At 42.5% G+C, this 14,121-nt stretch overlaps 1 protein-coding gene across 6 annotated transcripts in view; it reads right to left on the bottom strand.

The window, feature by feature from the left end:
• Nucleotides 1–14,121, bottom strand: part of LOC105693955 (sodium/potassium-transporting ATPase subunit alpha) — a 41,411-nt gene that overhangs the window by 21,513 nt on the left and 5,777 nt on the right. For 3 of the 6 annotated variants that reach the window (XM_048652940.1, XM_048652939.1, XM_048652938.1), the window contains exon 1: nt 2,958–3,109. The exons of 1 other annotated variant lie outside the window; for it this stretch is intronic. In XM_048652940.1, coding sequence (XP_048508897.1) covers nt 2,958–2,969 — 12 coding nt within the window. In that variant the 5' untranslated portion in view covers nt 2,970–3,109. Of the gene's footprint in view, nt 1–2,957; nt 3,115–14,121 lie in introns of those variants that run through there. 2 more of the 6 variants (XM_020850525.2, XM_020850524.2) reach the window with 2 other exon arrangements.

The following is a 14,121-nucleotide window of genomic DNA, read 5'->3' as shown; positions in this document are numbered from 1 at the left end:
GATACAATCTACCCGCCGATTGTGACTACAACGAATTCCCATTTGATTGAGCGATTGAAATTCAAATTTTTCATCCCTCGAAGTTTTGCAGGATGAAAAAGAAACGTGGACGTTCAAAATCGATACTTATTCGAGTCCAACAACTAATCCCCACTCGAAACCACCCTAACGGGATCTCGAAAAGAAAAACTGAATAAACGAATCACGATCATTGAAAAATCGGAGCTCCAAAGTTTCCCGGATCAAGGGATGAAAATCGGTTGAATTGATTTTATGGATCTGTCAGGGGCTCTTGTGCTTCACTTATCTTCTTTCTGCTAAGAGTCATTATTAGTGCGATTCTGACATAACTTATGGGACAACGAAATAATCCAGAGCCAATTCTTCACACTTTAGAAGCAAGTCCTAGGGCGAAATTTGACCCCGTACAGTGCGCACAAGCCCCAGATGAAATGCATATCTTTTTGCGCATGACAAGTGCAAAGTACTACGGTAATTCCTATGAGGTGTCCTGAGGATTTCTAGATGCGTATCTACAACGTGCACTATTTTGTCACTATTACGAATTCACTGTGGGTATTTCTTATCCGTCCTCCAGTCGACGAACAGCGAAGGATCTAATTTGCCTTGAAATTGAAGGAATGACATTAACATTTTCATACAAAAATATCGCCTGATCAGAGATTTCGAGCATCGACGGATCAGTTACTGTGATTGAATTGATGGTTTTTGGGCTTTCCGTTGAGCGAAAAGCTCCGAAATTTGTCAATTCGTCGAAACGAGCGAATCGCGGAAGACTCGTCCATCAATTTTTCCGATCGACGAATGAATGAATGAATGAAAAATATTCGTAAAATTTTTAGGGTCGCGTTCATCGTCTCATAGTTCATAAAATCGTTGTACGTACGAAGGGATTTTCCCAATGGTATTTTTCGGTTAAAAGGATCGACCTTTTCAATCGCCGGTGCGTCCTTGGTATGCCGCGCGTTACAAGCTCGAAGTTTGCGCAGTCGCCGGAAGTAGTTACTATCCGGCTAAAACCGACCATATAGATCCGAGCTCGAGCTGCGCTAGGGTACGATTTGCATTTCCTAACAGTCGCTGGAAAATCCCACGATTAACGGAATAAACAAAATAATCGAATGAACGAAAGATGAGTCGAATCCGCAAGGAACGCGGAAGTCAAGTTCGACGAATTTTTAACTGCGAAGCTATTTTTTCGTCCGCACTGCGACGATCGCCGATATTTTCAAACCGTTCTTATAATCACGCCCTCGTATCAATTGGTCGTGAAAAATGAACCGAGGGAAAAATCGATCGATCGAAAATTCACCTCGGATATACAGACGGAAAAATTCGGCTCCTTCCGTACCCCCCCCCGCGATTTATTATTCGTCCCCGAAAATCAACCCCTCTCCAAAACTTACGAGACACCCGGTCGAGTGTTGCGAAGGAGATAACGCGCAGACGCAAAACTGGGGAAGGAATCACTAGAGAAATATTCCATCTGAAAAGCTCCCTGAGCTTTTCCATTTTTTTTTTTTTGTTTTTTGCGATATTTTTTCCCTTTACGTCCGAAGATGCGAATTATATTTTGCGCGATATTCGGGATCGTGAACTCTCCGCTGCGGACGATCCAGGAGGTATTTTTTTTTCATTTGAAAACTACCCCAAAGTTGAAAAAGTGACATGGAAAAGTTTTCGGTGCGAGTCCGGTTGGAAATGATTCTCTCCTATTTTCATCGTTTGCGAAATTTGCAAGGATTCTCACTGAACAGTTGATCGGTTTTGCCACCCCCTAGGGGTTGTTTCAAATTATATCGCGCATGGATAGAACTACGCGGTCGATAAGACGCGGGGACGATGCGAAACTTACTTCTTTTTTGGTAAAACAAGGTACCGAGGAAACTAAAAAATAAAAGATAAAATTCAAATAAGAAAACGAAGTAAACCGCGATGACACTTGAAGCACTTATTAATACTTAGTCCACAATAGGGGCGTGGTGCAGATACGAGGGTGTAGCGTTGGCGCCTGTTCGAGGGTGTAAAAAATTCACACTAATTAGGGATGAAAACCATTGTAATAATAATTCATGTACCTCTATAAATAATCAGATGGTGAGCCGATGATTAAAATTCATATACCAATTACGATGATTGTAACGCGAAAAAAATAAAATAACAAATTTCTTTTTTTTCCCCTACCCTCCCCAGCGTTTCCTCCCTTGAATCCCGCCCTTGCCGTAGTAGAAAATTGACTGTATTATACGTTACGGATTTTCTTCACGCCTACATCAAAAATATTATTACTTCTTGGCACTTCTTCATGATAATTGATAAATCTACTTCAAATATATATGTGACATTAAAATCCGAAATAAATTTACCACTACCCTCGTACTTTTCGTGTTTGAATAGGATGAAAAGTTCTACGGTGTATAAGCATAACAACTAATATTGTTTCCTGTCCTATCTTCATCTACTTATTTTTACTTTGATTTTAGCGATTCTCTACTTTTACCAACGCCATTGTGAAAAAAAAAGAACCTCCAGAGTTCGAAAAATCTAATCTACATTCCTACAAGATTTTCCAAGAGTTTTTCTTTTTGGTTTGCTCTTTTAAATTCGAACAGTTATACAGTTGAAGATTTGTTTTCTTGATTTGTCTATTTTGGTTTTGTTTTGTGTTATACGGTATTTAAAATTTTGTAGTATTATATATATATAGTTATAATTTTGTTTGTTACGTTTTTCATGGTGTAATGCTTTTTGGATTTTTTTGTTTTTTTTTTTGGTTTTTGTCAATTGTTATACATACATTCCCTCGCTCTCATCGCTTTGTTTTTCGTCAATTTTATTATAACGTTAAGTTAATTTTAGAGTTTCTGTTTTCTGTTTTTTTCTTTTTTTTTTCTTTTTTTTTTTGGATTTTGTTCGCTTGTTATCTCTGCACAAACCTTATCACCCATGGCTGCGGCGACGGTGTTCGATGTAGGAGTAGTGTGCAGCGCGGCTTCGGGAGCACCAAAGACTGACTGGCGTTCCTCTGCGAACGGAGAACGCCGCCGGCAGCATCGACCCGCGACCTCTCCTCTTTCTCCCCTTCCTCCCCTCTCTTTCCTCTCGATTCCCTCCCCGAAACGTTTCAAAGCTCCCCGCGACCACCCCCTACAGTCGTTCAAAGCACTAGATACGGACGCCCCACCCGGTTCAGACTCACCGCGCAAGCTCGCGATTTTTATACGTATATTACAGCGTATACCTATACACATAATATCAGAAACGGAGGAACGAAAGAACGAAGGAACTAAAATCAGAGGATTTCATATGGGGGTTTTTTTTTTTTTTTTTGTTCACTCTTTCGTTACCTTTTTTCTCCAATTTTTTTTTTTTTTTCTGTTCGACATATATCGGGCAACGCCTGGGGTGAAATTCGTCTATATTTATACCCGTAATGTTATTTTTTATCGCCGTTCCACTTCCGAATGAGAACCACTGTGGGCCACAGAGAGGGGATAGATTGACAGAGGGGAGTATGGGGAAAAATGCATGTACCTATATATATTTCGTAGAGAGGGGAGTGTGAGGTTGAGGAGGAGGAGGATGAGGAGGAGGAGGATGCCGATCTGTGCTAGTGGGCTAGCGCCGCGGATCCCTCTTCAACCCCAGGCACGAGAGTCACCGATAGATCTCGTACGTGTATAGCAATACTGGGCCAACCCGTCTGCGGATACCTTTCCCATCATCGTTATCATCATCGTCGCCATAATTATTTTTATCGTCGTCTCATTTTTGTTTCGCCTGAAATGAGGTACCCCCAAGACGGAGCGACCGATGATTTTTTTTATTTCCTTGTGTTTTTTTTTTCTTTTTTTGCACAGCCGTTTCGAAAGGGAGAAAATTTTTAAATCCCGACTCTCCTTCGAAAAACGTTTTCGAACACCGTGCGTGGGATTTAACGGAGAATAGGGTGAAATTGAATGAATTTGCATCGGTTTGAATGGATTAAGCTTGTAGTACATGGTAAATAATATTATAATAGTGTCGGTTTTATATATGTAGACATTTAATCAAGGATTTTGGCAATCCACCAAAAATACACGGGGGTTTGTGATTTCCGTACGACCGTATATTTGAACGAAAATTTGACACGGAGTCGAAAGTAAATTAAATCTATGCCGATGGAAATATTCGCTGTTCGGTATATTTTTGAGATTGCGTTTGAATGACATTTTTCTTATCTTATTTTTTTTTTTGGCTCTAAGCTGCGCGTAATACCGTTTGGATTCAGAAGGGAATTAGAGACGATTTGATTCGCTGATAAAATCTATACACATGGCGAAGATTGTTTCTGCCTCACGTTTTATAGATGTGAGTCGTGTTATACGTAAGATATTACGTAGTAAATATGGGATAAGGTGCGGGAAACTGCAAGGCGACACTTTTCTCAAGGTTTTAAAGGATCGCGAGGAGGTGGCGGACGGAGGAATTGATTTCATCGATAAATCTGAAATATTTCAATACGTCGGAGAACGATCGAACCGTTGTATACTACGGTGATTCATAATTGTATTTGAATATTAAATTTTCGAAGCCGATTATGTTCAAGTTACGCGTTGTAGATCCTCGATTATTTCGCCTAATTGTAATTCTAAACGTCTTTACGGTCCTCGTCGTCGTCCTTTCGTAAAAGGACGAGGATTCGGAGAGAAGCGTCTATTTTACCGAAGGGTTGGCGAAATTGAATTTTCGGAAATTAAGGTTCGAAACGACTCGCTCCGTACATATAGACGAATAACACGTTATACCCATGGGTACCAAAATTCAAGCACCGATCAACGACGTCCAAAGTGTCTGGATTAAATTTCCATCAAATTTAACACCGGGACGGAGAAAGGTGTTCGAACACAGGCGTACGCGACATCGGAAATATTTTCGGTGATATACGAGGACCCAATATATTTTTTTTTTTTTTTCCAAGTATCAAATTGGGCAAAAAATTAATTGACAAATGAAACTGAATTCAAATGACATAATGGACGAGAGAAGTTTTTTACTGATTATTTCCGGCTTCTCGCTTCCTAAATTCAATTTCAAACAACCGGTAGTGTTTTTGCCCGATTGAGATTCAGTATTCAGACGGCGCGTCTCGACGAGCGTCTCGACGTCGGCGTCACCGTATAGCGAGGATAACCAATTTGTTTCAGATGATAAATAACGCGTGTATAATGCGACGGCGAATTAGAGTAGTTGATACATGTATACGCCAACTCTAACGAGATTTGAGAAAAAATATCAAACGCACTCATCGTGTTAAAAACTCGGTAACGAAGACAGGGGAAATTATGGCGAATGTCAAACGGAATGTGAATATTGTTGGATGAAATGAGATCCACTGCCGCTTAAATTGGCGCAGCCGTAATCCGGTGTACCTACTTAAAATTACTTTAAACGCATAACTTGTCCGACTCTGATCTTTTTTGATGCGTCAGAGTTTCCTACGCCCCCCTGTATATTATTGTAGTTCCCATGGGGATCGCCGAGAGAAGCGAGGAGAGGAGAGAGAGAGAGAGAGAGAGAGAGAAATAAAAAATTTACGATACTTCCGCAATCAACGATTCTACGAAAGCTCGCGATATTTCTATCGAGTTCTATTTTTCAAGGTACCGGAAACTCCTGCAAATTTTTATTCATCTTCTTTGACTTTTCAGTCTTGGAGAAATTTATATACCCTTCGACACGTTCGGAACGAGCTTTTTTCATTACCGAGAAAACGGTGTGCGTATCGCGTTCCAGATATCCACATTTGCCAAATTCGACTTAGACATTCAGCCACCATTTTGCTCTCCGCGAGTTGTCAACCCCTGTAGTCTAGACTCCGGAGGACCAAAGCGTCTGCAAGCGCAAGTCGCGGGCGACGGTCGGTAACGTGCGGGGGAGTCGCCGTAGCACAATATGGGAACTAGGGAATCGATAAATAGTTTTAACTTCGCAATTCCGCGGTGCACATTCCGTAAATATATTCATATAAATTCAGGGACCAAGATTAAACGAAATCAAAAGATAAATGGCGAGGATTAACCCTGTGAGTAAGAGCTTTCGGTTTTCATTCGCTAAAAATCAATTCCAAAAATAATATCCACACCGGGGAGAAGAATGAAAAAATTGAAGAAAAACTTCGCAAAACAGCACAACGACTTTGTACATCGTATCTATTTGTAATTGAACCGCATATAGACGGGGATATAAATGCGAATCGCTGTACGTAATTTACTTTTGCATAATTGAAAGCTCGGTCTTCACATATAGAAACTGCACGTGCGGTTTATACAACAGCTGCAAACCACGGCAGTGAAAAAGCTCCGTAGAAATGAACCCGAGTAAAAAGAAAATGTAGAGAGAAAACAAAAGAAAAAAAATACAAAAATACAAAAAAACAAAAAATAGAAAGGAAAAACATACTCGGTCCAAAAAAGCTCTCTCCGCTCTCCGTGCTCTGTCATTTTTTACTCGGAAAGGGTAGAAAAATGGGTGAGGCGTTAATAAAAGATAGAGAAAATAAGAGGAAGAGAGTGAAGCAAAGAAAAAAAAAAACATATTGGCGATATATTTTTTTATTAGTCGAGCCATTGAGCTTTTTTGACGCGAGAATGGCGATGGATCGTTTCGGGGGGTTATTATTATCCAGGAGCTCTTTCGAATTACGGTGGATCCTTTTCCGAGCATCTGTCTATAGATTTTGTTTACCAAATTTCTTTTTTTTTTTTGGTTCTTCACACGTACGGAGGACGAAACGTTCGGCGTCTCGTGATGCGATAAAATCGCCGTGATTTCTCGGCGCGTGATACCGATTCCACGGACTTATGCATGGATACGTACGCGACTAATAACGAGTATAAACGCACATTCCCGAGCCGCTGTTACATAGGCATACGTGTATAGTAAGTTAAACCGACTGTCCAGTCAGGGTTGGTTATGCAACTCTACTGGCCTTGCGCCAATATTTCGTATCGTTCTCATCGTCAACTTGTCCATAACAGAGGAATTAAAGCTTCTGCTACTGTGCCGTTATCGCTGATGACGACGATGACGATGAAAACCGAAGCAATTTCGGAAAATTTCGAGCGTGGGAAAACTTCTGTATCTCTTCTATTTTATTTTTTATTTTATTTCTTTGCCGTTCTCCGCGCGCAGTTTCAAAAACACTCGCATTATTAAAAAAAAATTCGCAATTAGCTGATGAATGAAAAACGAGATGAGGAAATGGAAGAAAAAAAAAATTCAATTAATGTGTTGAAAAGTCTCACACTACTGTTTATATCTGTACAAATTTCACGGAAATATTCGACGAGTTTTTATTAAATTCTCAAACATCATTTTCACGTGGATATTATTTTTTTTCTTTAAAAACCCGCTTTGCAAACGACTGTTTTACACGAGGTACGGAACGGTACTCGAAATAATTTTCACTCTTCAATCTGTCCGACACATTTTAGAGTTCGTTTTCTTTTATTTTTTATTTCTTCCTTTTTTATTCCATGTCCCGTTGTTCGTTGGAAGCCCCTTGGTCCAGATGAAGGGTCGTAAAGGACGACGCTGGAGTTTTATTTCATGCTCACATTTCATAATCGAATAAAAATTAGTGATCAGGTGGAGTGAGAAAGAAGAATTTTCCGATTGGTTTCGTTAATAGTGAACCATAATAAAAAAAAAACACAGATTAAAATTTATTACGATCTTTGGAAATGAAGGAACGATTCTTAATGGAAGATTTTTAATCTGGTGTTACGTTGGCGACTCTATAGATATACCGCTTCAAAATTGTTTGACGAATATTCACGCAAAAACAAGTTGAAATAATTAAACCTTCGGTCATAAAACTCATTGTCAGTTAAACAGCTGTATTTGTCTAGCCAGACGTCGCAGGAAACATCGCGATAAGTAAATGTATAATAAAACACGATAACAACGTTACTCTGTCGCGTTTCGATTTTTAGTTGGTTCCATAAAAAATAATTCGACGATTCGATCGGTACTTTGTTTCGTTTTTTTTCGAGGATGTTAATAATCGGTATTCGTTTAGTCGGGATAACTTTGCCGAGCTTTCATTTGTCGATAATATTTTTGGAACTTTGCATTCGCTCGCGCATATAAGGGAACACAATAAAACAGATCGAATAACAACGACTCTCACAATTATAGTTTTATCATTTTGATTCGAGTTTGTGTGCGCGTGTCAGCGCGCACAAAATGGCAAATAAAACAAGCGAATAAAGAGAAATCCAACCAACGTCGGTAATAATTAGGTATTTATTGTGTATCGTATATAAAGTTACAAGCAATAGGTTGTCCCCGAGTTATCCCATATCAAATATCACCGAATGACGCAGTTCTGGATCAAACTGGTTACCTCTTGGCACCAGGTTTACGCTATTCCAGTTTCATGTTATCAGTTGTATAATAAACGAGAAATCCGCCATTTTACGAGGAAGTACGTTATTTACGGTACACGCTCTGTATCAAGTGCAATAAAAATAACTCGAAGGAAAAAAAGAAGAAATCCTCTCGGCAAACACTGTATTAATATCGCCATCAAATGAATCTACATGGCGCCTCTTCTTCGTCTCGCGACCGAGGCGGCGTGTCTTCCAAAAAATCGAGTCTCGCTCCCCCGTTTAATTTTATTACAATTTTCTTATATTTTTTTTTTTTTTATATTCTTCTTCCGCTCGTTGTAACCATCCCAATAAACCGACGCCTGCGGAGAGTCGATACTTTTTTGTTTATATCCCATCGACGTAACAATAAAAGTCTTGACCGTAATTAGAGAGGGACGGGGTGAGTTTTTGAGAGCGGATCGGGTGCGATTTTAATACTTTTTTCCTCGTTATTTCGCAACGTACTTTTTCTCGCTTCGAGGATTCTCGAAACGACGCCGTGGATAGATTGTAGAGCGAAGAGGCCGGCTGGTTGTGTGTAATCTGTCTGCTTTTGCCTGTCGGGTTCATCGAACGAAATCGCAGACTGCTAGTCGCCCATATTCCGGTTTTATCCGGACGGACGCGTACGTCAAACAATCCGGAGCTCTTCGGTCTTGACTACGTTTTTTATCGAGAATGAAAAAAAAATAAACGAATTATGAATGAACGAACGATGAATGGGAGAACGATGCTCCGCGCCACCCAGACTCGTACAATTTCTCATGACCGGGTACACGTGAATAGCTAAATGCGCTGAGGTGAAGACGAATCGCGCGAAAGACGTCCTCGAATCGTTCGCATTTTTTTTCCGCTTAAAAATTCCGCTGTATCAACGTACGATGGCGAGGTCCGATTACCCAACGACCTTGACCCGATATCCGAATTCCAAAGGGTTGAAAATTGAGCAATGTTCAGAATTTCGCGACAGTTGACGCACGGGGGAAGGGTGAACCGTAGGGCTGCGTCGAGTTCTTCTTCTTCTCGATTTCCGTGAATTCGAGCTCCTTCGGACGCGCGTCGCTTAAGCTCGAGTGTAGAAATTTCCGAGCTTTTTTTCCAAATATCCGTACGGCACAGAAGCTATCGAATTCGCATCAGGATAACACGCTATCTACTTTAACGGATTTCGAGTAGTAAGTGGTATATGCGTACGGCGGTGAAACGACGAAATTCTACAGCGATCCGGTTCCTCCTTCTTCGTTTCAGGGGAGTCGGAATTCCTAATTCCAACGTATATACTCGTCGTATTGGTATAATGCAATATTACGTGTCTATCCACCTCGTAGTACATTAACGCCGTTGTAATAGTATCGTGTGAGTGGCTGACCGTGACTACGGAGTGCAGTATATACGTGGTTATATGTATATATATATCTACGTCGGAGGAAGAGACGTATTACGTTCAATCTATCCAAGCCGTTGCCTGGTGGTGCTCCTGTTGTACGGTAGTTAGACGGGTGTGTGCGCGCACACGATACAAACGCGAGGCGAACGGCGAGCAAAAGCTCGAGCTTAAAACACGTCGCTGGGATGTACGCGGCATACGAGGCAACGTCAAGAAACAACGTCGTTGCTTCGGATGCCGTCGCGAAGGGAAACGGAGGGATAAATAAAAAGAGACGGAGGTAAGGAAAATTGGGAGTAGTGAGTCACCAAGTATAACGTATGCATAACAACCACTTTTAACCGCTCCGCGTGTACGGCGTGGACTGACGTGATCATAGAGATAGACGCAGACGCCTCGGTTGTTCGTCAACTCCGTAATCTTCTTCTTCTTCTTCGTCTTCGTCTTCTCCTCATCATGATCATTATTCGCATCTATTTTTCTATCATCCCTTCGCTCCTCGTACGCTTCGCTCCGCAAGCTCGACTAGCTCAATGCGTACGCATAGGTATACGGGCGAATCGAACAACGCCCCCGATTAACTCTCATCGTCGGCTTACCATTGCACCGAACCATTATCATTAACGCTACATACCTACCGAGTACAATGTGAGCAACTCTTATAACGTAGTCTCTCTACGTGTATACACCGATCCATCTCGACGAATATGTACACGACGACAGATACCGAGGGCGAGATAATGGACCAGCGGAAAATTACATCGCGGTCAAACTACGACGACGACTATAACGAACGTCATCGCCGTCATCATCATCGTCGTCGTCGTCGTCGTCGTCGTCATCTCGGAATTACCGTTGTCATTCGTTGAAAATTTGAGTAAAACTGGAAGGAATTTTCCAAAAAGCTCCACCGGGAAAATCCTTTTCCTTACGAAATTCGACCCGCGCGATCGGAAACAACAGAAACGAAAAGATATTCGGGGAAAGAATCGCAGGGGTTGAGTGGGTCAAGTTCTTGGAGTTGAATCGTTACATTCATTTCGTACCAGCGATCGGAAAGTACACGACGATAACGCGGAGTGGAGTTGGGTGAAAAAAAAAAAAAAAAAAAAAATCCGGGCTAATTTATTCCCGCTCTCCCGACGGGATATAAAATAGTCGAAAGGTTCGAGTTCCTCGTTTCGTTGCGAAATGAGTAAAAAAAAGAGAGGGGAACGGAAGGGTTCGGATTCGTTTCTTGGATATAAGGATATAAACTTCGACTGTGTCACGGCGGGTCCTTTCGCGTGCGACCTTTCAACGCGGGACACACGCGCCGGCTTATACACGTGACATACCGGCAAATTGACGTCATTGACGAGGCTTAAAAGGAGAGAAAGAGAGAAAGAGCGAGGGTGACAAAGGGAGGAAAAGAGAGGAGGAGACGGAAAAAAGAGAACGAATCGAGGGGGGAATGTGACGTGCGGTAACGGGATCGTGAGTAAAATTATGACCGACCATACGTAGGAGTCCGCTGTCAGGAACCACGGTCAGCGCACGCGATCTTAACTCCAATTAACGAATATAAACAAATGATCGCCGCGGAGAATTGGAACCGCAAGAAAAAGCGCGATTGCGAGAATCAAAATTCTCGAGACGAGAAAATCCAGCGAACTTCCCGTTAGAATTTTACAATTTTCAACCCATTTCAATCCGGGGACTTTCCGAGTCGAGCGATACGTCATTTTTTGTTTCTTCCATTTTTTTTTTTTACCTTTGATTCTCGAAAGCTCGACTCTTTTAACCGTTCGCGATCTGGGTTATACGTATCTACCTGAGTCGGAGCTTCCGAGCACGGGTGCTCGTGGAACTGCAATTTAGTTCTGCCTTTTGCAGGTTCTGACTGCAGGGGGAAGCTTTACATACATATATAAATTCCTTAATGCAAAGCGGAATTTAGTGGCACGTTTCTATTAATAGAAACGAACGTAATTCAAATGATGGTCGTAGTTTCTCGTTCACCGTTACATGTACGTGTCGTACGTACATACCTAGGATCGAGTCGTCGATCGTGGCCGAAGCCTGCCGCAGAACTCGAACCCCCCCCCCCCCCCCCCCGAGCTTTAATTCTTCCTATTCGAGCTTTCGAATCACGGAATATAACTACTGTATTACCTAATACCGTATCCTGAACCTGGGCTAGGTGAGGTGTACCGACTCCGGCTCCTGCAGACGACTATCGATCCTAGGTAACATCTGTATCTAGTTTGCGAGAAGACCCTCCGTTCCATTATTCGTTCTACACCCCTGTAGGTATACGCTATTCGTATATAATATACATATGCGTCCATATATGTATACATGCGTACACGTAGCAACGGAACTCCCATCGTTTTAAAAAAGCTTCGAACAGCTCTCGCATTGGAACGCGGTAAACCTTTTCACGCTCCATCGTACACATGAGTAATATGCAAAGAATCCCCCCCCCTAAGAATCCACCCCCCCTTCCCTGCACAATCTCATTTCCGGTCGAGGCGACGAAATTCGAAAGAAGAACGGATCAAAAAATCGAAGAAGCTTCGGACGAGTTACCGAAATGGGATTATCTATTTCTTGTTTGTTTTTTGTTTTGTTTTTCAGAGATACCCCGATCGATCGGCGCTCCGGCAAACTCCTGCGGGTGTAACGAAATCGAGGATTTTCGAGAGATTAAAAACAAAAACGAGGAAAATGAAATCGAAGAAAGGAAAAAAAAATGAAAATACTAAACTCGTCCGACGTGATTGAAGCAGAGCCCATTTATATGCAAAAATGAGCGAACATGTAGACGTGTACCGTGTGGTTAGTTGATGAATCAATACTTTCTTCACGGAAAGCACCTGACGATGGTCCCTGGAAAAGGGGTTACGTATTTATATCTCTGCCGTTCCCTTTTTTCGCATCTTGGTCCCGAAAATGTGTTTTTTTTTTTTTTTTTTCGCCCAACAAATTCCGACCGAAATTAGTTTACATCTCCGTTTTCATAATCTCAGGTGAGTATATTCGAGGGCTACGAGGTGGCGAAGATGGTTCCAAGATTTGTTACGAGGACGATCCTCGACTCGAAAAATCGATACGCGCCAATCCCGAGGGAGAACGTTTTTTCTCAATCAACGGCGAGGTAGCTACGGTTCGGTAAAAAAAGCTGCGCGTACGTAGACAAATTCGTGGGAGCATTAAACGCGGCTGAGTTCTATTCGATTAATCGTACTCGGTACTTGAAATTCCGGGTACAGGGGGTGGCGTATAGGTTGTCTCCTCGGAAGCGGGAAAGAGGTCCCAGGTTTCGGGAGTAGGAATAGCTGCTGATGGCGGTAGAAAGCGGAGGGAAAACGGAGTAGTACAGAGGAGAGAGGAAAGGGCGAGGAGAAGATCGGGGGGGTGTGTATCGACCGCGCCGCACTGCGGGGCTTCATCCCCTCTTCGGTCAGCGGCGTTATCCCCTCGCGTCGCCGGGACGCCGGAGCCTATCACTGCTCCAGTAGCGTATATTTTCAGGGATTTAAGGGAGCCACCAGGACTACGACGACGCCGCGAGGACCGCGAGCTGGTGGCGCCACACGGGGTTGTTCTCCGAAAAATTGGAGAAAAATACGAATGGAATAAAAGTGAAATAATAAGACGTAGGAAAATAAGGGAGAAAGAGAGCGGGAGAAGGCAAAAAACAGCCCACACTACGCGCGAACCGGGTTACACAACCCAGAAACAACCCGGCGGGAATGCGGATATAACCAGGTTGCACATAACTTTTAGCTGCTCGCCGAAATGTATAACCTGCGACGATTTTTCCTTCGGGAGGCGTGAGAAAAATAGAAGAATCGAGCTCGCGCCCGGAGGAAGGAGTATAGATCGAATTAAAGGGACGTTGGGAAATTTCGTTCCTCGAAGGTTCGTCGGACGTGGGTCGTCGAAGGGAAAACGAGACCGCGTCTCGCCTGAAATTTCAATCTATCGCATAAATATACATACGTTGGGGAAAATTTCCCTTCGCCGAAGGTAAAAGGGTTGGATACGGGAAGGATTCGCCGCGCGTATCCTTGCTTATCGGTAGTCCTTTGTTTTTTTAGGACCATTGGGACGCAGAGCTTGCATCGAGCGATTTAGTTTATCTTCCGTTCAGCTACTAAGTTTTCGCTCAAATTATCTCCGCAAGCTCTGCACTCGTTCCCGCGTGATCGAACGTAAGAATACAATAACCGACCGTGCGGACCGCATATGACGTTTCGGTGGGAATTGTTCCATCGCTAACATCGATGTAATGCTTCGCGGGAACTAGAA

Source organism: Athalia rosae, chromosome 3, assembly GCF_917208135.1.
Source record: "Athalia rosae chromosome 3, iyAthRosa1.1, whole genome shotgun sequence".
In the NCBI taxonomy this organism is placed as follows: Eukaryota; Metazoa; Arthropoda; class Insecta; order Hymenoptera; family Athaliidae; genus Athalia; species Athalia rosae.
The sequence above is the reverse complement of the archived record's forward strand: the minus strand, read 5'-3'. Positions and strand labels throughout refer to the sequence as shown.